At 41.9% G+C, this 26851-nt stretch overlaps 1 protein-coding gene across 1 annotated transcript in view; it reads right to left on the bottom strand.

Moving 5' to 3' along the window:
• Positions 1–26851, bottom strand: part of LOC146822761 (cytosolic non-specific dipeptidase-like) — a 70373-nt gene that overhangs the window by 9139 nt on the left and 34383 nt on the right. The window contains exons 5-9 of the mRNA XM_085606943.1: positions 26333–26533; positions 22422–22506; positions 17788–17948; positions 14172–14336; positions 8914–9055 (exon numbers count right to left, since the gene is read on the bottom strand). Of these exons, the coding sequence (XP_085463069.1) occupies positions 8914–9055; positions 14172–14336; positions 17788–17948; positions 22422–22506; positions 26333–26533 (754 nt within the window). The remainder of the gene's footprint in view (positions 1–8913; positions 9056–14171; positions 14337–17787; positions 17949–22421; positions 22507–26332; positions 26534–26851) is intronic.

Here is a 26851-nt window from a genome sequence, read left to right as displayed (position 1 = left end):
GGCTCAGCAACACAGTAGACTGGTTTCTACATCCCTCAAGGCCCGAGCTGCCCTCTCACCAAGTTTGAGGTCAGAATCCCTAGTGGGGGCTGCAATACCCAAACCCTGGTGCACTGCATACTTTTGCAAGTACATGTGCTTGTTGGTAATTCTGCAGCAAGTGCATTGGGCTCTGAGTAGCCCCAACCTCTAGCACCTTTTTCCACAAATATCTTCAACCACCTCACACAGAGTGGTCCGTGGCCTGTTTTGTAAAGCTGCTCCAGCTCCTCTCGCGACTCCGGTGCCTCTGGCCTGTGGGCCCAATTGAGGGTCAACTTTGCTTTTCCTGACTACCCTGCTTGTGGTGAGTCTCCTGGACCTTGCTAGTCTGAACCGTACACTTCATTGACCTTCTGCGTGGGTTGCTTTTGCCAAGGCTTGTTTCGGTGCTACCGCCGGACACCGACCCCTCAGCACTCAACATCCATTGCGGGACAGCTCGCATCCAGCTCCTGGCTGTCCTCAATGTCACCTGGTCTCTGCAGCTGCAGAGTCCAGGTCACGGTCAACTATCCTGAAGCATCCAACTTCGGTGGGCATTCGTCTACAGAGCGCCTGGTCACTCAAGTGACCCAGACTCTGTCCCCTCTACTTTCAGGTAGTCCGACAAGAATCCACATTTGGATTCCAATTGACAGCAGCACTTTCCAGAAGTCCTCCGTTGGCTTGGACTGCGGTTTCCGACACCACTTCACACCTATACACCGGCTTCCCTGGGATAGGTAACTTGGGTACTACGGTATCCACGGGTGGGGTGGCTCTCCAACCTTCTGTCTTCCACGGCGATTCTTCAGGGTCCATGGGAAGGGTCCTTAATCTTAAAAACTCCAACCGCGATTTGCACATAGACTTGTATGGCACACGTGGTCGTGTTCCCACACTGCACACGTCCTCTGTGGGGGTCTCTGTCTACTCACCTTGGGTGGTTCCTTGGTGTCCCAGCGATTCTACATCCTCTCGTCATCATCCTGACTCGAGTCGTGGTTCGTATAGCACTCTTAGTATATGGTTTGGTCCCCCCCATGGCCCACTGTTTATTAGTGCTATTTACTGTCATTTCTTTGCTAAAGTATTATGTCCTTTGTGTCTATCTCCGTGTTGGAGATACTGTAATGCACTAGATAGTGGTATATAATAAATACATATTTTTATAACTACTTTGTGGTTCTCTTTCATTTGATCTATACTGTAAGATAGCATTCTGGTAAAACAGGCTCCTTTACACTCCTTCAAGACTTAGCCTGAAGGCTGCTCTCCACAGCTATCCCTTGGATAGCTTTGTAAAGTTGTCTGAGACCTCTTAAATCATCATAAGGGTTGTCTGGACTGGTGCAAGGTTCCCAATTTAATTGGTGGACATCATATACCAGGCCAGCTTCTCACACAAGCAACAGCAAATGTAGACCGTTACTATGTCTCTAAATAAATTGAAAGAACTTTTAACCAAGGTAGTGAAAAAAGGAAACCATGTCTACAATTTCCACCATTTTAGAGCCCCAACCAATCAGGGAGGCTGAAGATTAGGTACGTACCAAAATGAAAAACAAATCAGATAAAGCATGTTTTGCATCCATATCGTAAAACCGGAATTTGCTGTTTTGCCTGGGTGGAAAATAGGAACAGACCGGGCCAGTTTAGAAGCAGAGCTCCCAAGAGGGATTTTGCCTTGCTTTAAGATGTGCCAAAGAAATTTTTTCAATTCCTGAATGTTTCACTGCTATGATATGTACCAGCAGTCCATTATTGAGTAAGGGCATCCCATGCATACAAGGAAGAGGAGAGGATGATGCAGCATTACACTGCATAGTGCTTCTTTAAATAGTGTTAAAGATAAAAGCGTTAAACTATTTCTTAATACCACACCAGTAGGATTTAAACAATTTGCCTGGCTTCTATCTGACAAGAAACACTCTTTTGTGATCCTAGCTCAAGATACTGTAAAGACTGCTGTATAAATTAACAGATGACTTTATAAAAACATACTGAATTGTATATGAATAATCTATCCTGAAACACCAGAGGGAGGAGATTTCAGCGTATACAATGCTTGTAGCCAGTTTCCAAGGTAGTTTATCTAATGTAATGAAAATAAGAATGTAAGGGATGGAGTATATTTAGGCTATTTGGTTTTAGGTTTAAACCTATAATAACTGATAAAACCCCACCGAAAGGAAAATAGCCATCACTGGTGTAATCATATAAACACTGAAAAAACACCTTTGCAACCACAAACTAAGTGCCATTCAAAGAAAGGAAAAGATGAGTGAAAGAGTAATTTTTATTTCGTCTTTAAGGGGCCAATACAATGTAACTTTGTTATACAAGGTAGTATGAAGAGAGACTGGGCTAATATTATTCTGTTTGAGTTTTGTTGTTTAGGGATGTCACTGAAACATTGTCTCTTCTACCTTCTGCTTTTTTTAGGTTTGTGGTCTTTGGTCTAAAGATGCATTTTTAGGTCTTATTTAGTTATTTTATAAACTGTAGAGAATTGGGAAATATCGAAATCATATTTGAAATTTTGGCTACATTTGACTTCACTGATAGGTGAAACGGCTGGATTAATTAGAATCTTTCCTAATATGTAGCATCACATTTACCCACAGACAGAGTATGGGTGAAGTCCTATCATACATCTGTCCCTCTTTCTAGTGAGTCAGTATTGATTGTAAGTGAATTGCCATACAGCCCAGTTTTCAAACATTCAATGCAAGATGTAGTGACAGGTATGTGTGAAACTAATGTTGTCACCAAGCATCTGAGATAGTGGTGAAAACATGAAACCAGGCGTTTGGTAAACATGGACCACAGTAACACTAGGAATGCTGCTGAAAAAAGTTCCTACCAAGTTCAATTAAGATTGGATTGATATTGTTTGTATTTGCAGTAATTCAGCTACTTATATGAACAAGTTGTATGATGGCCTGTCAAAATCGATACCGGAGCTGAAGTGCTTCCCTGTAAGAGATCCTTGTCACTTGCTAGAGTGTATGCTGAAAGCATCTTTACAATCTTCAGAGTTAATGAAGAATGCTATTGACTTAGTAGTCCATTCTGGTGCAGTAAAAATGTATTTGGTCCTCGTATACCCTGTGCACACACTACCTATACATATGCACTATCAGTGCAGAAAGCAAGCAATAATTACAATTAAGATTCCATGAACACAGGGAAACACGGTTTGTTGTTTTTAATGGCGCAAAAATGTATAACCACTGATAACTACTGTTTAAGGTATTGAAAAAACTGAAAAAACCCCACCAGAATTTACCAAAAATAGAAACTGAAAACAGGAAAGCCTAAGTATATTTAAAGTCCAGTTCTCCAAGAAAATGTAGATGTACATACATAACTTGCATAGATTTAATCTGAGAGATTTTTAAAACTCCAGGGATTAAGTTTGAGAAATAAATAAAGAAGAATAAAACTAAAACAAACTGTGATCATTGTACATTTCAAAGAATATCCATGCTGACTGCTGCTAGGCAGACTATACACAGGATCCCTTTGCACATTTCCCCCATTTATACCCTCCACATTGTAACGGTGGAGTCATATGGGGGCAGGGGGGATCCCTTCTCGTATATGCCCTGTGAGAAAGTGCCTCTTGACATGGTTAGCCCCCACTTTTTATCTTGTATTTGATGTGGTTTCAATTGTAGTGCACAGGATCCCTGCCAACCAGGTTCCCTGTGCCAGTGCTTCTTCCCTTAAAAAGGTTCCACAATTAGCCCTTAGGCCTCTGTAAGTCCTTGGTAAATGATACATGGGTACCTAGGGCATTGGGACTGAAGAGGGTCCCCTAGGAATCCATCAGCTAGGCCATGCAGACTGCCACTGCAGCATGTATGGCCTGGTGCAGCCAAAACGACATGACACTGCCTGTGTGCCATGACAACCAGCACTGTCTCAGGTATAGGTAAGTCACCCCTCTCGCAGGCATCACAGCCCTATGACAGGGTGCACCAAACCCCAAGTGTGGGCATATCTGTGTTATCAGATATACCCCTACAATATTTAAGGCCATTCTTAGATATTGTAAGTGCCAGGGAAGCCATAGAGAGTACATGGGCTGGAAACTAGACAACCAGAGTACCCCAGCACCAGAATGGCTTTTCTGAAACCAGGAATGTTAGGTACAAAACTACGCTCATTAAGCCCACACTGATGCCAGAGGGGGATATATTGAACCATGTACTCCGAGGGTACCCAAGAAGTGCCCCCTGAAAACTTACCAACCCTGGTGTGGTCACAGACTGGCTGTAGGCAGCCTGCCAACACCAGACATGCTTTTGGACCCCTGAGTCGACAGCCTCTGCTCTCTGGGACCAGAAACGATGCACATCCTGGGGCGAGGGGTCACACCTCTTTCCCCAGGATGGGCACAGTGCTCAAGAGGGAAGCTTCCAAGGCACTCTGCCTATGTAATGCGACCCCCAGCCTTTGCTCCTAGCAGCAGACGGAAGCCCCCGGATTACACCACCACTTTGGAAGGGAAAACCTAGAGGAATAGTGGGTGTGCCCACCTCTGCCAACTCCACCCCTAAGGAGGGGGAGGCGAGGTGAAGTAATCTTTTGAGTCCCCACCATCTTGAAGATTGAGAGACCCCTAGGACTATGCCCCATTACCACAGAAGGGTGGCATAATTGAGGGCGTAGTCACCCAGATAAGGAGCCATACCTGCTACTCCCCTAAATCTGCTATTTATGTGGCTCCCCCACACTTGAAAACTAGTTCCTGCCGAGCTAAGAAGAAAGACGAAGACGGCGCTGTGCAGCCAACCCTGAAGACACCTACTGATTTGGCCCCAGTCCTACGGCCTGTTTCCAGCTTCAAAGGCCCTGCAAAAGAAGACAACGCCTGTCCTGCAGCAATCGACTTCCAGAACCCGAGGAAGACTTCCTTCCCTTTGACAAAGACCAGAACTCCCAAGGACAGTGGCTCTGTTCCCAAGACACCTACACAAAGGACTCCGGAACTGCGAGTCCTGCCCACTCTGCACCAGACGCCTCCGCCCATGTCCAGGTGGCCCACAGATCCATAACTAGTTCCTCAGCAATCCCGACCTCAAGTCCAGCGTTGGCCGACCCCTTCCTGGACTGCACAACGTCACCTTCAGCCAGAGTCCAGAGGCTCCCCCCGAATGGCTCCGATAATGAGAACTGACATGTAAGGACACCCCTGCACCAGAAGCCCCCCCCCCCCCCCCCCCGGCTTGGTGAGCTTAGCCAACTGTGCCCTTCTGACCCCCAACACCTCTACTGTCACTGGTCTCCCTCCTGAGGCCTTCGGTGCCCAAACCAAGTTCTCCATTGGAAAGCAATGGGCACGCGATGCTGTATTTACACCCTGCACCCGGCAGCCCCTGTACCGCTGGTGGTATATGTTTGGTGCTGCATTGTGCCCCCACCCCTGTGCTTACTCTAACCCCCAAAGCTTGGCCCCTGCAACTGATCAACTTACCTGCAAGCAGCATGGCTACAAGCACCCAGAGTCTCCACTGAAAAGCATTGGGCCCAGCTCCGAATTTGACCTCTGCACCAGGTCGCCCCTGTCCTGCAGACTTTCAGGCACATGCATCAAAGGAAAAAACGGTTGCAAACGGTATTTTTGCATTTGGGATGCATCATCCCAAAAGCAAAAATCGCAATTTAAGGAATCTCTAAATTGCGATTTCATTTAAGGAATCCCAAATTGAGATTCCTTAAATGCAATGCATTAAAGTAAGAAAATTAGCGATTACGCTAATAGGGGGAGCAAATTACCATGAAGTTCAGCTTCATGGTAATTTGCTAAAACTTTGAAAAATGCACTTGTGCATTTTTCAAAGTTTCATGTTGCGCACACATGCCCTTATGGCATGTGTGTGTGCGCAACATATGTGCACAGATCAATTTCAAGGGTGCAATAGGGTGTCATTTTGATACCCTTGCACCCTTGAAATTGCATGAGCAATTTGCGTGTACCTACTGGTACTCGCAAATTGCTCATGCAATCTCCTGTTCATTCCTATGGGCCTGGAGGCCCATAGGAATGAATGGGACGGCATTCCTTAATTGCGACCCGCAATTTGCGAGTCGCAATTAAGGAATGTGTAGGAATCGCTATTTTTATAGCGATTCCTACATGCATAGGCTTTTGTAATTCCTTAATTGCGATTCCTTAATAATCGCAATTAAGGAATCGCATAAGCATACGTTGATGCATGTGTGCTTACCTGAACCATGCCCTCTCCTGATCTTAAGCCCTGAAGACTGGAAGAACTGTAAGTTGGATACTTACCTGTGAAAATGCATTGTTGTTTTTCTCAATATTAAATGTTTGAAAACTGCACTGTCAACTTTTGAAAGACTAAAGTAGTTTTCCTTTTTGCGAAGATCTTGGTCTTAAAATAAATCTTGAACAAAGCTTATTTTTAGAATATTAGTGTGGCTTTTGAGTCGCCTGTTCCTTATTGGTCAATGTGTGTGCAATAAATGTCTTACACTGCTCTGTGTTCGGCCGAAGGCTGCTTGCTCACACCACCACCAATAGAGCACATTGGGTTTACATTAAGCCGTGTACACTTCTGGGGAATCACAGGACTTTGCACGGTATAACCACTTCGTGGCATACCATATACAGAGCTAGCTTCCTACAGTCCCGAAACACATTAGTGCTTTAGCACTTCCCAATCCTCACTGATCACTTACTACAACCATTCTGTGCGCCATGAGGGTGGGAGAAGGCCTGGAATGTTAGTAAATACTTCTCCTGGTGGGGGAATGCCCTTCCTAATACCCATCAATCTGACCCGGTCATGGGTCACATTCATATCTCATGACAAAATGTACGATTGTAGACAATCTGCTTGACTTTTAGATCTACATAACTGTCAATACCGTATAGGTCTATAACACTCAGGAGTTTGATTCTGTGTGTCAGAGTTAGTCACTTGTTGGTGCAGATGACAAGATCCACTTAAGCGCATTGAAACATGAGGGAGTCTGGCTTTTAGAAAATTAACCAACCCAAATACAGAAATGGTGCAAAACATTTAGTAGGTAAATACATCGCTTTAAAGCACAGAAAGATTAAGACATTGGAGGTGGCAAAGTGAAGGTAAGGCAGGCAGCATTTAGCAGCAAAGAAAATAGTATTACAGGAGGCATAATTACTCAACTTTGGCACATTAAATTCGGACACTAACAGCTGAAATGAACTTCTGGGAGATGGTCTTCCCCTTTAAAGTATTACAGTACTATTATATGGTTACTTTAGTGGTAAGAGGCTAGTTTGTTTTCCTAACTATGTCAATACAAATTTGATTCTACTCCAATTGGTTAAAAAAAAAAAAAAAATGATTTGGGAGATTGTGACCAAATGCTATGCTGGGTGTTCTCTACAATAACCTATAGCCTCCGGACACGCGTCCTGTGCTGTTTTCTTAAGTCAGAAAGGAATAGGGGACTAATACGGATAATGAAGTAACCAGAAGTGGAGGGGTGGGCGCTGTGGAATTAATCAGTTTTCAGCCCCAGAATCCAGGTACCCAAGCCACAGAATTAAGGGCCTCATTTAGGTTTGGAGAGAACTGAAAATCCTTAATTTTCTGTAGGAAACTCGAAATATGGAGTAGAACTCACCGGTGAACTTCCTCCACTACAGGGATAATATGGATAAACGTATGCTAGTGTTTTCTAGTCAAGATGTAGAATTTCCTCAAGTAATTGGTGGATTTCCAGTTACCTCGAAATTGTAACTGAAACCAGTTGCCCACTGTTAACCACAATCTGAGAAAAATGATTATGTAGATGTTGAACAGGTCAGTTATTACACCGGCAATGGCAGTGTTACATTGTAAACTAAAAAAGCACTGGGAAAGTTAATTGGTCTAGCCTTTGCAAGAGCTATTGGCTTTGCCAAAATGTTTTAGCCATGTGGTACACCAGCGTTGCGGCTATTCAGCAGGGATAAAAGTGAGTGCAGTGGAGCAGAGCAGAGGGATGTAGAGCGGAATAAAAGGTCAGAGTAACGAAGAGTAGCATAGAGTGTTGTGGAGTGACGTAGAGTGTAGTACAGGTCATGGAGAGGCGTTAAGTGGAGTGTTGAGAAGTAGAGTAGGTTGGAGTGGTGTACAGTGCGGGTGTAGTAGGTCAGAGTTGTGGAGGGGCATAAAGTGCAGTGATGCAGAGTAAAGTGGCCCCAAGTTAAGTGGTGTAGAGTGGCATAGAAAGCAGTAGTGTTGTAGAGTGGAGTACAGCACAGTGGTGCAGAGTGGGGTAAAATGGCATGATGAAAAATTACCAGGAAAAATTGGACCAAGGATGATAGATTACCCGGAAACTCCTCATTTCTCAGGGAAAATATAGGGGTTCATCTATAAAATATAGTTCTGTCCCCGTGGTAACGGAGGCACTAATAGTGGGGCCATTAATCTAAGTTTGTAAAGGGACTGGTAATCCAGAGTCCAAGTTAACCCAATAGACGAGAATTGTCAGTATGAACATCTGAATGACAAATATTGGTTTCTGGGAAATGTTAGGATTGATGATTATAGCAGACAAAAAGGCAACATTCTTTCACTAGGTCTCTCCATAAAACCTTGTGATGGGTTCACAACATCAATTATAATTTATTAAAGTTTTTAAAATCAAAGAGATTGAAGGCAATAAAATAACCAAGTAGGCATGAATTAATAATAAACAAAATTATCACATGTAGAGTGGACATTCATAATGCCACAGAGCCCAATGATTGAAGACTCACAGGCAACCCAATACATGGTTATTTTTTTGGGACAAATTATTGTCAGCTCTATGTATGGCCAAGGGTGGTCAAAAGTTATTAGTGGGAATGGGTAGACACTCAAACTTCCTTTCCCAATTTACCTGTTTTCATGGCTTTTCTTCCGGCCATGAAGTGAGGATGGTTGAAATCTGCAACCCATGGTCTACCTCCATGACCCAAGTACACTTTAAGGTTGTTGGGACTTTCTTGCTGAGCAAATCGTTTCGTCAAGTGATCTTGAACCTAAAAACAATGAAAGTGGATACAGAGTTATTTTTTTTCCCCAGTGCATGCCAATCTGGTTATTAAACTAACAGTACCTAGTGTACAAATATGCACTGAAGATATCAAATGAAAATCTGAAGCACAAAATAATTAGTTAAAAGCAACCAAAGTGATTTACTAATAGTTGTGCAGTCTAACCCCTATTTGTGATTCGCTATTGTAGGATAGTTGCCTTTTAGAGATGGTCACACCCACTTTTTTGCCTGGTATTTCATGCAATTTTGACATAATGTGCACTAGGTTTCTGCTATGCAAGTCCCTAGTGCCAGATCGCTTCCAGAAGACTACACAATTATTCCTCATTCGGAAATGCCTTTATGCCCATGTACGTCCCTAGTAAATGGTAACCCAGGTACCTAGGGCAAGGGTACTAAAGAGAGTTCCCAAGCACTGACGCCACAATAAGGGAGCCCTCATCTAACTCATGCCGACAAAAGTGAAACCATACCTACTGACACACAGACACACACACACACTTTCAAGTATAGGTTTTGTACTGGAAGGTGACCCTTCAGTTCAAGAACTATTCACCATTTTTCCCACTTCAGGTGTGTACTGTACAGTGTAACACATGCAAAATTTAAGAAATGTGGAGACTTACAAGTTGGTCCACTGTTACGCGTGACTAGAAAAAGGGTAATTTTTTTGCCTCAATTCCCTGTCTACAGATGCTAGTAGATCGAGATTTTCCTCCAACCCATTGGTGGTTACACGGGAATGCCCATATACCACCCATGGTGCAAATTAGGGCATAGCTCTAGTGTGCATTAATTTAGTTAACTTTCCACACTAAATCCAGATTTACGTTGGATGATCAATCCCACCAGAACACTTTTTGCAGTGTTTGTGTCACTTTTTTTGGCGCACACCCAGTGCAGCGTTAGTAAACCTGGGACAGAATGTCAATGTTATTAGGACGATTTGTGTTCTTACTGAGAGTTTATGGAAGGTTACCAAGTGAACTGCAGAGCAAATGTTCTACTGAGTAAAACCAGAGTTCACAGAGAAAGCCATATTGAAGGGTCTCCTGAAGAATCAGAGAAACACGTTTTTGAAGCCTCCCTAACAGCTAGCATTTATTTATTGTTCTTGCATCATTTTAAAACTTAGAAAACGCCTAAAACTTCAGAGGTGACTGAAGATGCAGCTTTGCCATTACTGTTTTTATCTAATTGCTATGTCAATTTTGACATGCTATGCAGCACCTCGCCCTTATGTGCAGCAATGTTCACAGTACCATGCTTGAATCATGTTTTTGAACTTCAGAACCACACCAACACCTTCCATATCAGCCACAGTTCAACTGGCATCCTATTCAACCATGTAGTCAAAAAGTCTTCTCTGACTCACAATGCCAATCAGAATACATTACAACTTTGTCAAGGACTATGTAAATACAAGAGAGCCCAAACAATCACATAACGGTTCCTCTTTTATAGAAATCACAAGTGGAGTGGGGTGTAGGAGGGCCTTTTATTGACAGAAACGGTGGGGGCATTTGAGGGTAGAGAGAAAAGGAGGCATGTGTGGAGAGGATAAGCCATGAAAGTGAGACAGAAAAAAAAAAAAAAAAAAGAACTGAATAAGCAAGACATGGGATGAAAAGAAATAAAAGGGGAGTGAAATGTAGCAAGGAGGATAAAGGAGGGGTAAGAAGGAAGGCAAAGGTGATAAACAAAAGGGGGTAGGGAGACAAAGAGGTGATGGACAAGGAGATGTAGATAAGGACAGGAACGAGACGAGTTAGAGAGAAGCATTGTCAAGATATAGATTTGATAGAGTAAGGGGGAGAGAACAGTGAGATATTAGGGAGGTTGGGGAAAGGTTAGGACATACATTGAAGAGAGGAAACAGGATGAGGGAGGAGGAGAGTAGGAAGTGAAAGAGAAAGGGAGGGGGTAAGGAGTAAAGATTAGACAAAACAAAAAGACGAAGGAGATCAAGATAAGCAAGTGAGAAGAGTTGAAGTGGATCGTGTAGTTCCTATAAATCTATATGTGATCTGCAGGTTTACAACAAACTGTGGGATTGGAATCCACACCGATTCCGGACACCCCCACCGGATATGTTTGCCTGTATGCCAGCTAGCTCACAGTGCCACTATGAGCCCTTCGAACAAGACAACTCAGCCCCTCAGGGATAGTGTAAACAGTCACTCGTGCTTACCTTGTCTCAGAGATACACAGACTACACGTTAGGGACGTTTTCAATAAGTATTTATTGAACCAGTGTTATTCTAGTGTAAAATAGGTGTGTTTCAACAACCATAAGACAGAAACAGATATATAAGATATTGAGCACCAACAGAGTAAATGGGTGGTAGATTTCCACCCTAGTCCTACAAGGAGTATATGCAAGCATACAATTACACGTCAATAATAATAATGTGCACTCCTACGATGCAACCCTAACTAGATGTACCTAGAGTGTAAAGCCAAGAATTCCCCTGGGATGAAGCCAACCCCATTACCTGGTGTGAGAGAATGAAGGACCCCATCTTGGTCTCGAGCTGACACCCCGCAAGGGATGTCAGTTCACTGCGTGCTGAAGTGTCTGCGTGCAGGCACTTCAGAGTCAGGCATCAGTAGGTCAGCATGGAAGTCTTTCTCCTCTGCCTGCCATGGCAAAGATATGGTGTATATATACCCAAAAGGTATCCTCAGGGGATTTTACCGTGCTGTGTCATATCAGCCGAGGTAGAGGTTGATTGGGATTAAAATTCAGCCCAGACACACTAAAAATAGTGACCCACATTTGCATTGCCTTTCTGCAAAACACCGCTTCCTCGAAGTTTTATAAAAAGAAAGGGGGGGGGGGGGGGGCTCTGACAGAGGCATGTTTTCTTAATTGTACTTACATAAAACAATAAAATGCAGGGATTAGTTAAAGGTGAAACCCACCTGAGGCCACTTTTGCTCAGGCCCCCTGCCCTGGCTCAATATGCATACATTAATGGGCCGGCCCAAAGGGAGGGACACCTGCCCGTTTACAAAAGGGAGGGAATGGACTCCCATCTGCCTCCAGAAAGGCCACTCAGGCACCCACTAGGGCCTCTGGCGGCATCTTATCACACACACACTGCCCAAATCTGCCCCCCCCCCCCCCCCCCCCCCCCCAAGGCTGGCCAAAAAAGCAGCCCACAGCTGGAACTCTGATACCACCCCCTTAGCCAAGTGCCCGCCTTACCAATCTGACCCTGGGCCGAGGATGACCCTTGTACATAGTTATTATGCAGAAGATGGAAATCCTGCTGAGATTCTGAGAATCCTTATGCATAATTAATGAGGCTAGTTTTCGGGGAAACCACACGACATTCATGCAGCACTTAACTAGGTAAAAAAGGTCAATACCAAAACCAGTTATGTAGTGCAATGGTACAGTAAATGTAGGTGAAGGGTGAGGTGAGCATTCAAACCTATATTGGGGGTACCCTACGAAACACAATAGGGTTGAGAAATGGCACAAAGCACTGATAAGAAGCGCAAGGAGAGAGCAATGGTACAGGATTGGTAGAATGATTAAGGCATGAGGTGCAGTAGCACCTGTGCCCCAGGGTGCATGGGGCCCAGTAAATCCTTGTAAAGGGTGTCTTAACACCAACCCAGTGGCAAGTGGGTCAGCTTTTTCTGATTTGCCTTAGGACCCTCCTCGCTCTTACTACACCACTGATTTTGACAGCTTGTAGACTTGACATAATTGTATATTAAAAAAGTTGTTGCTGGTATTTATTACACACAGCCTTGAGTGCAGTGTCCGGAGCACTTTTATTGCCACACACAGAGGAAAACATTTAGAGGGAGAATTGGTCGCACCTGGTTTACAAAAACAGATGTCTTCATTATTGGCGGCGAGTGAGAAGCTGAAGTAGCAGCAAACCCGTTCCCAAATGGAGAATGCCTTACTGCAGCTTCTCGTCTAGTTTGAAAGTCTAAATATTCATGTGTAGAGAGTGTTTATATTGTTGATCACCAGTTGTCTGGACATCATCTCACAGGGACGTTTGCAGTAAAATTGAAAGTTGCAGGTAGTGGTTCTGTAGGAATAGCTCAAGGTCTTTCTTCTGGCACGTACAATCTTTGAATACAGTTAATACACCTTGAAACTCCGGTGTTTGTGAAGAGAGCTTGTGTTGTGAAGCAAACATTACATGCTGCTAGTTACTCTTTCTAAACTCCTTTATCCCATCAATATAGCACATAAAAGAGCTTATTATATGCAGTGCATAAATTTATTGCTGGTAGATGGCTATTAGGACAAGATCTAGGCACACGGATAGCCAGACTGACACAAACCAGACATGCCTTGCTGTATAAATTTAGTATGCCAATATTATCCTATCCATACGTACTTGTGAAAAGAGTTACACACGTCAACGTTTCAAGCCTGCTTACAGTGCACAGGGATGAATTAGCCATCAAGAATAATATTGTAAGTGTTAAATCTTTAACAGATTCAAACATTGGATCATTAGCCTGGTACAGTATTTCGCTCTCATCGCAGAAGCAGCGTGCCTAGAGGAGTAAGGATTCTTCGTACGCCTTCTAAAAACTCGCTTATCGCTAGTATTTGAAATGGAGGAGGGTTTTGCCAAAGCCCAACTCCTGTACAGTGGCAGTTAGATGGCCTATCTGCCTGTCTGAACAAAGACACAAGCTGTTTGTACTTCGACAAAGACTATATTTGTTATTTCTTCGAGTCTCTCGCAAAATCAGTGCATCTCTGTTTGAGAGATCTAAATTCTAAGACCACAGGAGTCACACAGTCACTCATTTATTTTTGGTCTGGGTGACTAACTGGGCTTTGGTTTATCGTTGGTATAATGTGGTGTGATGTCACCTTTTAATGTGATCTAATGGGAATATTCATTCAGTGAGAGAACCATGTATGTTTGATCCATGTTGGTGCTGTGCCACATGCAAGTGCCTACACACACACAAAACAATGCCGAGGGTACCAGCATTTACATATATAGGTACGTTTTACTATGGTAACAGAAATCAAGCAGATGAAACACATACCTTAAATGCAAAATCAAAATAATTGGGTAGTAGTAACCCTGTAGTGCAGCACTTACCTGCTTTTCAACTTCTTTTGGATCCATGTCTGGAACCAAACGTATAGAGAACTTCCCAGTGACTTTTTTGGGAATCACAGTTTTGGCTCCTGAAGCAGAGAAGGCTCCCTCAATCCCGTGCAGAGAAAGGGATGGGTATCTCCACCTGTGCATCAGTATATTTTCCTAATTTAAGAATAAGAGGGTGAAAGCATGCATTTATATTGAATGACATGGACAAAAATAGAGGCAATACTGCTTTACTTTATACGACAGAAAAAGAAATAAAAGAAAGTTCATCATCATGTGGCTGTAAATTACTTTTAGGCAAGGCAAAACAGGTATCCCCAAAACGTATATAGTATGGCGCTTTTAACATCAACACTGCAGATTACTCTAGGAAAATGCAACTCCAATATTCACAAATTTAGCTTAACAATGGCAAGCAACAGTTCTACTTAAATATCTTAAGTGTAATACAGAAATCTCTACTCGCTAACACTCAAAGTAAACATTGGCCTGCTATGATATTTCCACAATCCATAACTCACATGACCGCATGCAAAGCACAATTCACACAACAACCCAAATACGATGCTTGACATCACAATATTATACCAATAAGTAACACTTAAAATCACAACATAAAACAAACTATATATTAAATACAAACAAATAAAAAGTTACCCAGTAACTATCGTTTGTACTTTGTAGTGCCATAGATTCATATGCTCTGCATACTTTTGCCTTCTAGTTTAGGGCGATAGACAATGAAAGTTGTTTTTCTTCGAAGTAGAAGTTCACTTTTGATACAACTCATGATCCCCTCCCCAAACCCACAATACACCAGGAGAAAGAATGCACCTCAACTTGCTCCTCACACAAACATCCGAAGCATGTGCTCGCATCGGGGGAGAGTGTATGTACACAATGCACCACAAAGTACAAACTAAATAAGATTTTCCATCTGTTTCACGTGCTACTGTATGGCCTGCATAGACAATAAAGTAGTAACCCCCCCCCCCCCGCAAAAGCAGTGGCTAGGGAAAAGAGGAGGTAAAGGTTTGGAATAATGTTCCAAGTACAGTGACTGACTCAGGTCTCCTCACAGGCTTGAGCATGCACACAATGGCAAGTGAATGCATCAGGTGTAGACCAAGAAGCAAATTTGCACATGACTGCCACTGCTATGCTACCTAGGAAAGACATTGTAGCAGCTACTTTTGTAGTAGAATGCACTACAGTCAGATTTAATTTTACCTTCGCATAAAATACTTGGATGCATTTAACTATTAATCTCACATGGCCAGATTTTGCAAAATGGTATTTCGCAACTAGTTGATAGAGCATGGATACTATCTTTTATCTATCTCTATGAATTCACCCTCGAAAAATGATTTGTGACATTTTTTTATGAGCAAGACAAATGTGTGTTAGGTTACCACCTTTAAGAAAAAGGCACAAATGAAATTTGATTCGATACAGCATCATAAAAGCATGCAGAATGTTAGATGTAGGTTTGTGATAACGATTAACCACAAATAAGCCAATGTAAAGTTTAACAAATGTATTGACATGTTTTTCTTTATGCCTAAATGAACGTAATAAACAAATGATAACATAGAAAACTCTACTAAAAAATAAACTATTGTGTTAAGAAAAATGGTAATTAACATTAGAACGTGCAAATTGAGCACTGACAAAGAGAAAACAGATGCTATAATTTGTGCTGTGAAAAAGTTTAATTTAAATGTTCTTTTGAATGTTGAATGCAAAAAGAATTCCAAATTAGTAACCTAAATAATAATGAAATGTTTATTTTTTAAATACCCCCAACCTGTTCACATATAGCACAATGCCCATTTCCCATGGACTGTGTGTATCGGTCCCTGGAGGTAAACCTTGGGCATTTTGTAACTTTTTTGCAGTGGCGAACAGATCGATAATGTGTGCCCTCCATCTCGGAAAGTACTACTTGGGGGAATCATTTCCCAATCGTGTAACTTTTGATGCATACTGCTTAGTACACCTGCAAAGTCATTGTCTACCCCCAGCAGATGCTCCACTATGTGCTGTAACAGAGGACGAATAGCCCAGTGCCAAAACAACTGGGCCACAGCGGAGGATTGAGGTCATGGGGTCTGTCCTCACTAGGATGGTTCTCTTTTGGATTAGTGCAAAAAGCTCAGTGCCAATTGAAACACCGTCAGCACTATGAAATTGATACAACACTTTTGTTGCTCTTGTATCTAGGTACCAGGTACCATGAACAGTCCTATTGTTCAGATGAGCTCCAGGTCCCCTTGAGTATGGTATCTGTGGTAATGGCCACCTGTGCCCAAGGGTCCACAAATGGGCTGGCCAACATGTTCTTGTTGTTCCACCACGCAAGACTGTGCTTAACTCAGCTCTACCAATAAGAGATCTTCCCATTGACACATCGCTTGTGACGGTTACATGACAGACACTCCTGCAGTGGACGCACATGAAACCAAGCGTTCAGCACTATGGCAATTCAAGAGGCCATGATACCCCACAAGTTTCATGATCACTCTCACTGTTTAAGGAGGCAATGTCTGAAAAAGAGGCAGCAACCATAACCCTCTTGATTGAGACAGGTGCAGAACTTCAAGCGGTATCGTTGCTCAACAACGGATAAAACCTACTTGTCTAAGGTTATTTCCCCCCACTGTGGAGGGAATAAACTAATTCAACCCCTGAAATGTCTTGTGATTGGGGTGAATGCAGGATACGTCACTGCTTGGAGGTTGAGCCGTCCTTTAGAGAACCTCCGAAAGGTTTATTCTACAGCCCCCTTAGACAAATGGCTTCTGTGCCTGTCCTTCCTGAACGTGCGGATTCTTTTGGAACCCCAAACACTGCTGTATTATTGCAGCTTTCACACTACCTGGTAACTATTAGTGTTGAAACTCATTCTTGGCAGGTTGAGTCTAAAGTATGGTGGTGGCAGTACCATACCCTTTTCAAATCATTTCCACCTAAATAACTGGCTATGCCGAACATTCCGTTCTAGAAAACAAGTCATCCGTCAAAGCAGATTGTGGGCCTTATTGTGCGAATGGGGTTGCTAGCACTGTCACTGGTGATCCATAGCGCATTGCCTCCTAACCGCAGCTTCAGGTCTGTACTCCGTATTTGTTCAATTATCCTCTCCATGTATTATTTAGAATTAAAACTATATTACATAAAACGGTTTTCACAATTTCAAATAATAAATGCAAGTCCGATTGAGAAGAACATGTAAGTTTCAACAGCACTATGCTTACAAGCATTGTGGCCAAACAAAGGTGGATTTCACAAAACTTGTTCACAAAGAAAAATCGAATACAACTTCTAGGGCAATGTAATGAATACCATTAGTCTTGCAAATCATTAATCTCAGCATAATAAATCTGAAGCACTCTTCCAAAATCCAGGAGACAACTGGATATGGGCGATTATTAAAAAAATAAATAGAAACATAGCTCTCAAATATTGGCGCTTGTTGGAAAATTCAGGCTTTCAACATTTTCTATCAAAATGTATAAAACCCACTAATTTGTCAGGAATTGTCAAAAGTTGACAAAAATTGCGATAAGCAACAAAACTTACTGCATTTATAAACAAATTACAGTACCTTTGTATTGTGAAGCAGTCGTTTTGCACCAACGTCAGAAGCGTAGTCTTGCATGTCAAAATCTATAGCCTGATAAATTTTCTCCTCGTCCTTGGCGATGGGTGCCACAGCCTCATAGATGCCCGGGATCAGGATTTTTCCCTTCCTGTCAACCAGCGAATCTTTAAATACAGACAAAGCACACATATGGATCATTTTCACTGACAGTAATCGAGAACATTTTCCACTTCTCGCTGAAAAGCGTAAGAAAGGCATGAATAGAGCTGTATTAACAAGGCCAGGGAACAAGGTGTGCACAAGCTCTTCCAGAAATTCCTTCACTTTCAAACAATACAACAGTCCCTAATCTTGACTGCACGGTGGGTCAGCTTCAAGCAATCTGGCAATGTATGCAACGTTTATCTGATATTTCCATGACGAGAATAACCCTAAAAAAAATAAAAAAAAATCCAGCAGCTGATATTAGCCTAAAGAATCATGCCCAGATCCAACCATGTTTTTGGGGAACTGTCACGGTAGCCCTAAGGCTTCAATGAGATAATGGATTTACAAGCACCCTATAGCTAGTGAATGAAGAGGTGCTAACCTGCACCAAGACTATATATGCCCACCCACAGCTACTAAAGATCTCCCACCCATGAAATGTCTTGCTCCCTCCCCTCCCAAACTCAAGCCATCACTGACATGGAGTACTTTGAAGTTCCCTGCACCTTGCATCTGCCTCAGGGTGGTTACCTGCTAAGTGGGGGGCCAAACATATTCGCACAAGTTTGGCACATCTGATCCAAACGGAATAATTTTCATCTTCTCCACATTACATTGGAGTGGGCTACCCTGCATCCATTAATAACAAACAAACAAAAAAAAAATTTACCAAAAAATCGCAGCCATACAATCCGTAAAGGATGCTGCATTTGAGGCATGGGAACCATCCAAGGCAAAAAGCAACTGGGCATCGTCGGCATAAGAAATACGTTTTACAACCAAAAGGCTCAACGAAAGAGGCCAGAGGGGACAGAAAAACATTAAAGAGGGTAGGGTTTATGAAGAGCCTTGCGGGACCCCCTGGTCGACTGCCTTGTACTCAGGGGAGAGAAAAAAATAAATAAAAAAAAATGGTGAGCATGACCTACTGGCCTCTAGACTTCAGAAAGTACTTATACCAGTCCCACACAATACGCCCCCCCATAACCACAGTGGATAGCCAAGGCATGAGGATAGAGTGTGGGACGGTTGTCGAAAGCGGTAGATAGATCACTTTAGTAATGCTTTAGTTTGCTTTTATCACAAGGACTCTTCTCTCACAAAAGTTAAGGGAAGACTAATATTCTACCCGCTGAAAAATTACCATATAAAATGATTGGCATAAGTGCTAAACGATTGAACTTTTAAAAACATCTCGGATGGTTCATCATTGAAAAGGTTCCAAAAAACAAGCCACTTCACAGTCAGAGGTTTTAAGAACAGTTAAATGTAGTCTTAATGAAGACGCTTGCTATTATAGTGCTAATTCACACTGTGCTCCACCAGGGCCACAGTGATAAACATGCTGTAAAGAGAAATTATTTAACTTCTCTGTACCAACCGGAACGTGTGTTGCGCCCTGAAGCTTTAGGGCCGACTCAACATTTCTCCAACTTCCATCTACAGTTGGGGGGGGGGGGGGGAGGGGGGGGTAAGGGGGTATGGGACGGTCAGCTGTAGTCCCTCATTCAACATAATTTGTTTTTTTGTCTGCCCCGGTTAAATGTTAGTGGAAAACTCCGTGACAAAGTGCTATGGTAAACACTTGACCTTTGTACGAAAGATAGGGGGGAATCTATTGCAACATTTTTTATTTTTCCTCACATGAATGATTAAGCAGAAGACACATGCTGAAATCCTTACCGAACAGGAAGCTATACTCTAAATCCTGCCAAGAGTTACATAATGCATCAATGATATTGTGTTGTGGCACTGTGCATAAGTGTATACAAGGTCACTGCAAATTTATCGGTACATTCATTTGTTACGCTTTTCTCATACAGCCCAGTCAACTGTCCTCAGCAAGCAAATTACAACATAAGCTACGATTATGTTGTGGTTTCTTTCCTCTTTCTCCCAGACCTAAAAATTATATTTAGGGGGAACCTTCTTGATATTACTCAGCAAGCAGATTAGCCATCGATGCCTGGTACCACCCTTTCTTGCAAACAACAATTGCACAATAAACGCGAAAACCTGAAATATTTTAACAAACGCATACCCTCTAGGATTGGTTTGGGCATACAAAAGGTGAATTAGGTTTTCAATTCTGTTCTTGAATTGCGAAAGCTATAAAAGAAAGCAGCAAAGAATACATCCGAACACCTGCAACAGCAAAAACCTCCCAACAGGCACAAAAAGATCCCAAGTGACAGAAACAAAGAGCTCTTTGGCTGGTGCCAAGTCCATGGTTTACTCAGGCTTGTGGCAAGGAGTCCACGGAACCACTTATTAAACTGTGAAGCCAAGCACATTTTACATAATCCAGCTTCTGCAAGGGGGAAGTGGGGCTTTCCAACATCTGAAATAAGCCTTGCCATTGGGCTCTGTGCCATCATCAATGCTGGAACCATTACTCTATCACGAAACACTCATAGTTTGGATGGTAAATCTGGGAGTAACCTTTACAGATAAGACTAAATTAGCACATGATATTCATCCTTGGAAACACAATGGGTTTGGGAGTACTGCATGTAACAGATTCTTTCCCATCCCCCCTCAAGCCTATAGGAGAAACCCTCACATTTTCCTAAGGGCAGATCCCAGTTGTCGTCATAAGATCGGTTGTTTCATAAAGGACCACGGAAACCAATGGCTGTGCCAAACTCCTTAGGGTGAAAGGAAAGACAACTGATAGGAAAGCGCAGAACACGAATTAAACGTCATTTGTAATTGGGCATAATACTTCTTTAAATTAAAGCACTGCTCCAATAAAAGAACTAAATGTAGATTATTAAAAGCATTACTGCCGACTGCAATATTTTAGCTTCCATTAAAATTAAGAAAATTAATCTTCAGTAGTGCAATACGGTGTCTAGAACCATTAGGAAAAGGCTGGTGCACCAGCTTCCTCCCGCCGGATACATCGACAACCAATCTTATGTTCAGTAGAGAGCAACAAACATTCGGGGATAAAACAGGCTTTGAAATGCCCACTCTGGCATTGGTGCTCAACATAAGGAAGGATCAGATTCTTGACAGCCAGCCTTACTCTCTAGACATAGTTAATGGAATACTGGATTACGCTAACCATTGGAAAACATGGACCGTAATCTGAACGGAAAGGGTATTCAATAGGTGCACAGCAGGGAAGTTGATTGAATATGGCAAAACATCTCAGAAGTACACACGAAAAAAAATTAAAAAAATTATTTAAAAAAAGTGTAAGCGACGTTATAGCTAGATAAGGTAATAAGATCTTAGCTTACAATATATATAATATAAATATTCAATTGATAAACCAATGGTTAAAGTCGAGTTATAGTTCGGAGCGGACATAAGACCATTAAAAAACAATTGAAATTCACCAGTTATGGTTTGAGCCAACTAGAACTTGCACCAGTCAACCTCTTGAAACTGTGAATCATATTTGAAGTCTTTAAGAGGGTAAACCTATTAGGGGGAAAAGAAAATTGGACACGGGTGTAGCATGTTGAATGACTTCGAATCCACAAAACCCAAGACCTACAGGGCACGGTCACTATGAATGGATATCTTCAGGGATGTCAGTGTGATTATTGATGTAATATGTGAGGTCATAAGCAGTTCAAGGCAGGGGCATATGGTAGAGTTAGCTCAATAAACTATAGCTAATTTGTTAGTTTTGTGTTTTTTTAAATGCTAGTTTTTACCTTATTTCAAAATGTAAAGCCACTTTAATCTTTAGTTGTTCAGCGAATTGCTTGGAGTGTTGTTACAGTAAGCTAAGATCTGATTACATTCCAGAACCATTAGTGTCACTTCAACCTTTGTTTTTGTTTTCCTTTAGTGAATACACACATGGAGTTGCTTATAGTAAGCCTAAAAATACCTACATGCATTTACCTTCACAATATTTTGTTACTCATTATTTTGGCCATACTACTTTTTATAGGGAGAGATCATCCACCATATTCCGGCAGTTTTCCTGCCGGAGGCCTGTACACCGAGCAGTAATCTGCTGGTACTTTCAGTGATTCTTGTGGAAGAGGCATATAGGTCCACTTTTAGAAGGGGGTTGTTCAGATTTGCATGGGAAGGATGGCTTGCAGTGTGACTCTAAAAAGAAGGAACTGGAATGAAAAAATGAACTGGAAGAAAGAAAAAGGATTTAAGTATCCAGGATTAGGGTCGGTTTCGCTGAACCATCAAATCGTACAATTGCATTCTTAAGATCTCCACTAACAATATGTAAATAGTCAATTTACATGTAATGGTGTAAGTGGAAAGTATTTGCAAATGTGTTGGTCCTCCTGAAAGCCACAGAGGAGCTTACTAAATGGCTGCATAGTCAGCCATTTATTTTCTAGATGTTTGTTACGGACAAATGATCAGCTGATTTATTTGGTAACATATTTCAAAAACAGAAACGCAAATAACATATAGCAAGTAAAGAAAATGGTGTTGCTTACCCATTAAAGCAATGAGATCTGTCATTGCCTCGTGTACAGAGCCCCCATAAACACCTGAATGAAGGTCTTTGGCACAGCACTCAACCTAATTTTAAAGAAACATAGATTAACCATTTATTAGGATTTATTTAAAACGGTATCATTTTAGAGACTATCTACTGGAAATGCAAATTTTGAATACCACATAGTAAAGAATGACAAACAGTAAGCCTATATTGCTACTGAGCTGTAGCACAGCAATGTGAGACGGTATGTAAAGACTCACTAAACAGGAATGTCTCAGTGTTTACAAGTAACCATTAAAAAAAAAAAAAAAAAAAAAAAGTAGTATCCAACCCCTTCTTCAATGGAAGCTACTTTTCATCAATAAAAATCATTCCACACTTCTAACCACATAACTAACAGTAAACACCGAGTTAGACATGGTTATCATATTATTTTGATTTTTTTTAAATTAAAGTTTGCACACTGGACTTATGCAGCCCCACACTTGAGCTACTCAACTCTTTCTTTCCTGCCCAGAGCTTACACAATCACAGTGTGGATGACAGTGGCAGAGCCAGCTAACTGCAGTAGGCAACACTGGTGCATGGTGACTGGTTATGTTGCAGGCTCATGCGGCCAGGTCTATTGGTGAGTGTGTGAGCAGGCAACTTTGCTGTTGGTTAGGCTGGCTTCTACTTCATGGGTCGGAAACTCAGTATTCCTCCATCCTGTGATATGCATTGAGGTAGCACTGCTAAGTTCCAGATCCTTTGAATCATGTGGTAGGCATGGCTCTGTAGCAAAAAGTAACATTCTAGCACCTGGAGAGCTACTTGTAGCTCCCAATCTACCCTTTGTAGACCCCAGATTGCCTGGTATGGAAGGCTAGCTTGCTTATCAAGAACTGGTAAAGCCAATAGTTCTCCCTATGTGAGAGGTATTTGCTTTGTCACGGTCTTTCAGCCATGTTGCAGAGCAGCGCAGCTGCTGAATAGCAGGACTAAAACTCAGAAAACAGCGCTATGAAGCAGCCAGTGCTGGGGAATGGGCAACACAGATTATGGGAAGGCCCACAGATCGCTATGAGGCAGCCAGTGCTTATGGCGCGGGGTGGTGTAACAGGCAACCGGGGGTAGGCATGGGGGGGGTTGGAAGGTAAGAAGCAACACCGACATGGGACGGTGCAAGCAAAAAGACAACACTAACAAGGGAGGATTAGAAGCAGCATAGACAAGGGAAGGTGGACAGGTTTGAAGCAACATGGACGAGGAAGAAGGCGAAATAGTTCCTGAATCGCAGGACAAGCATTGGAAATGCACTAATCAAAATGAAGAAATCTGTATTTGGTCAATGCTCCACCAGGAAGAAGATGAAGTGAAACTGGCATGTGCTGGTCAATTCGGAGGAAGCAAATAAGGGGCTCCAAGTCCATGTAGTAAACAATCTCTCACAAGAGAGAGCACATGCATGCGGTTTTAGGAGACGCCTAAAGATTAACATACTCTACCTTTTGCTCTGTGACACAAACAACTCCACCCCCCTCCTCACCCAACACATGCATCCTAAATTGTATCTTTAAAATTATAAAACAGAAGTTTGAACCAATCTTGTGGAATGGTAATAGGCTGAAGATGAATTATATCAGATGACTTTCCTCATAGCATACATTACATGGGCAGCAGAGATTAGCTCTGCTTTGGTCTCGCCTGAATACGTCATAGTCATGAGTCTTGAAGAACATTCCCCTCTGAAACGCTTTCTGGATACCCCAATGGTATACAAAAACACAAATGGGTAACCACTTGTGAACGAGAAAGACCCTACTAGACTAGTCACATTAGACTTCCTACAGCTATAATTAAGATTTTCATTCAGATGTGCTGACCAGTTTTTTTAATGTGGCAAGATGAAACAGTCTAGTTTTGACAGATATGTAGGATGAAGGCAAGATTACACCCATTTGCATCAGTTTCTTTCATTTACCAGAGGATTTCCAACTATTCATGCACACATATTGGACAAAGAAGAGTATTATCAAAATACATATCTATAGGAGCTCTTTAAAGGCCATCAAACAGGGGTGTTTCCTGATAGGATGGGTTAGTTCAACAGATTCCTCTTGATTTCATGAATATAGATGGGGGGGGAAGGAGGACTTGGGCTTCTCCATCCCAATGACACCTGGTCCATCCTATGGATGAGGCTACAGAGACATCTATATGCATGAGATTTAAAGAACATTATTACAGTATATAAATGTGACAGTGTGCCACCGACTCCCTGAACGCTCCCCATGGCAGTTCAGATCGATGCAGGAATAGGTCAGTTTAGAAGGGCACACTTGAAGACAGGTGGTAACATTAGTGCCCTTATAACAAATGGGACAATAAATTCCAATATGTGTGATAACGCACATATCAGAATTAAGAGTTTTACAATGAAAACTGCATTCCCTGGATAAATATATGGAGGTAACACCAGTGGCTACTTATCAGGAGAAAATGGGCAGTAAATACAAGCACATTATTCCACATTATGGAGGAAAACTAGTAATGGGCCATAATTATCATCATTTTCAAACATCAGTACATGTTTTTTTTCGGGTGCAAGAATTATCACACCACACACTGGCCCACTCCTAACGAAGGACTAAGGGCCTCATGTAGGTAGCATACCAGTTACCACTTCTAAAATACCGAACGATACCGAATCGGTATTTTAGAAGTGGTAACTCGTATGTAGGTAATGAGTCGGTATTTACCGATTCGTTACAATTCGGTAATTACCGAATCGGTATTTACCGATTCGGTAATGAGGCATACCTTCCCATTGAGGGGAAGGTATGCCTCATTACCGAATCGGTAAATACCGATTCGATAATGGTGGAGAACATGCAAGGGTGGCAGGGTGTCACATTGACACCCTGTTGCACCCCTGATTCGGCCATGTGTGCACATGTGGCACACATACATGCCCTAAGGGCATGTATGTATGCCACATTGCACACTGCTACGCGCTTCGAAATGCCCATACACAACCATTAATTATTTACCACCAACTATTAGTTGGTGGTAAATAACGACTCTTAAACACACCCACACACTCCCCCTACATCTCGATTTTGGTTTCGGAATTTACCGAATCGGTAAAATTACCGATTCGGTAACATTACCGATTCGGTATTATTACCGATTCGGTAATTTTTCCGATTCAGTAAATTCCGAAACCACAAATTGTCCCCCTACATACCAATAGCCAATATACCGGTCGGTAACGGTATAATTACCGAAAATCGGCCGTTACCGACCGGTATTTGGCTACCTACATGAGGCCCTTAGACTTTTAGTCAAAATAAGCTTAAGAGGTTACCGATATAACAATTGCACTTGGTCCCATTAGGTGGCTGTTCGATTATAATAAAGACAAAGGGGAATATCCTCTGATGTAATAACTGTCACCAGGTAAACATTTATGCTGCTTGCAGCCCGGCCTACTACAGTTTAGGCATGCAAATCTCTACAACCTACTCAACGACAACCGTGGTGAATGAAGATGTGGTGTGTGAATGCAATGGACTCTCTTAATTGCAAATGATGACCGTCTACCCAAGTATGAGCAGGTTTGCACCCTTTTAAAAAACTTTTATATACTGTGAACTCAATGCGAAGAGACCAGAGCAATATCAATTAGAGATGGTAAGGACAGTGGGATTATTCAACCAGGACCACTTACAAATTATATGAAGAAAATTGCAAAATAAAAAGTTGTTAAAATAAACATTATGATTTTAATTACTTAAATATTTTCTGAATATTTTGTCCCTGCAAGTGTTTTGCAGAAGAAGGCTACTAGTTGTGGTTGAAGCCTCTTACAAACTAATTCAACTTTCAATGCTCAAACTGAAAATAAAAAGATCTAAAAATTACCTCAATGAAGAAGTAGCAGATACCACGGAGACCATAGGTAATGCAGGGTTTGTTTTTTCCCAACCAGTAATTATCAGAAATGCAAACATAGTCTACATCCTTGAAAAACGTATCCTTCCGAGAAAAGATTAGGTCATCCAAGCCTTCAGAGCCAGATTCTTCCATGCCTTCAAAGCAGAATTTAAGGTTGACTGGAACTTCCTGATAAAAAAAGAAAAAAAAAACAAAAAAAAAAAAACACAAATGATTATACAGTTTATATAATTATTCCTAGATGAAAGTGCATACAATAAATCAAAATAGAATATTAGTTATTTGGCCCCATGAGTATTTAGTATTTTTACTCCATCAATATATTAGATTACACCTCCAGGTTTCTTTTTTTTGCATTTACAGCAAATCTGGAAAGCTTCAGGATTATCACAATAATCCGACATCATGACCATTAGTAGCCTAAGGGAGAAGTGATCTAAGAAGCAGCACAGCTTGGAACAATAGTGACACAAGCAATGTATAGAA

Source organism: Triturus cristatus, chromosome 5_2 (genome assembly GCF_964204655.1).
Source record: "Triturus cristatus chromosome 5_2, aTriCri1.1, whole genome shotgun sequence".
NCBI lineage: Eukaryota > Metazoa > Chordata > Amphibia > Caudata > Salamandridae > Triturus > Triturus cristatus.
This window is presented reverse-complemented; position numbering and strand designations above follow the sequence as displayed.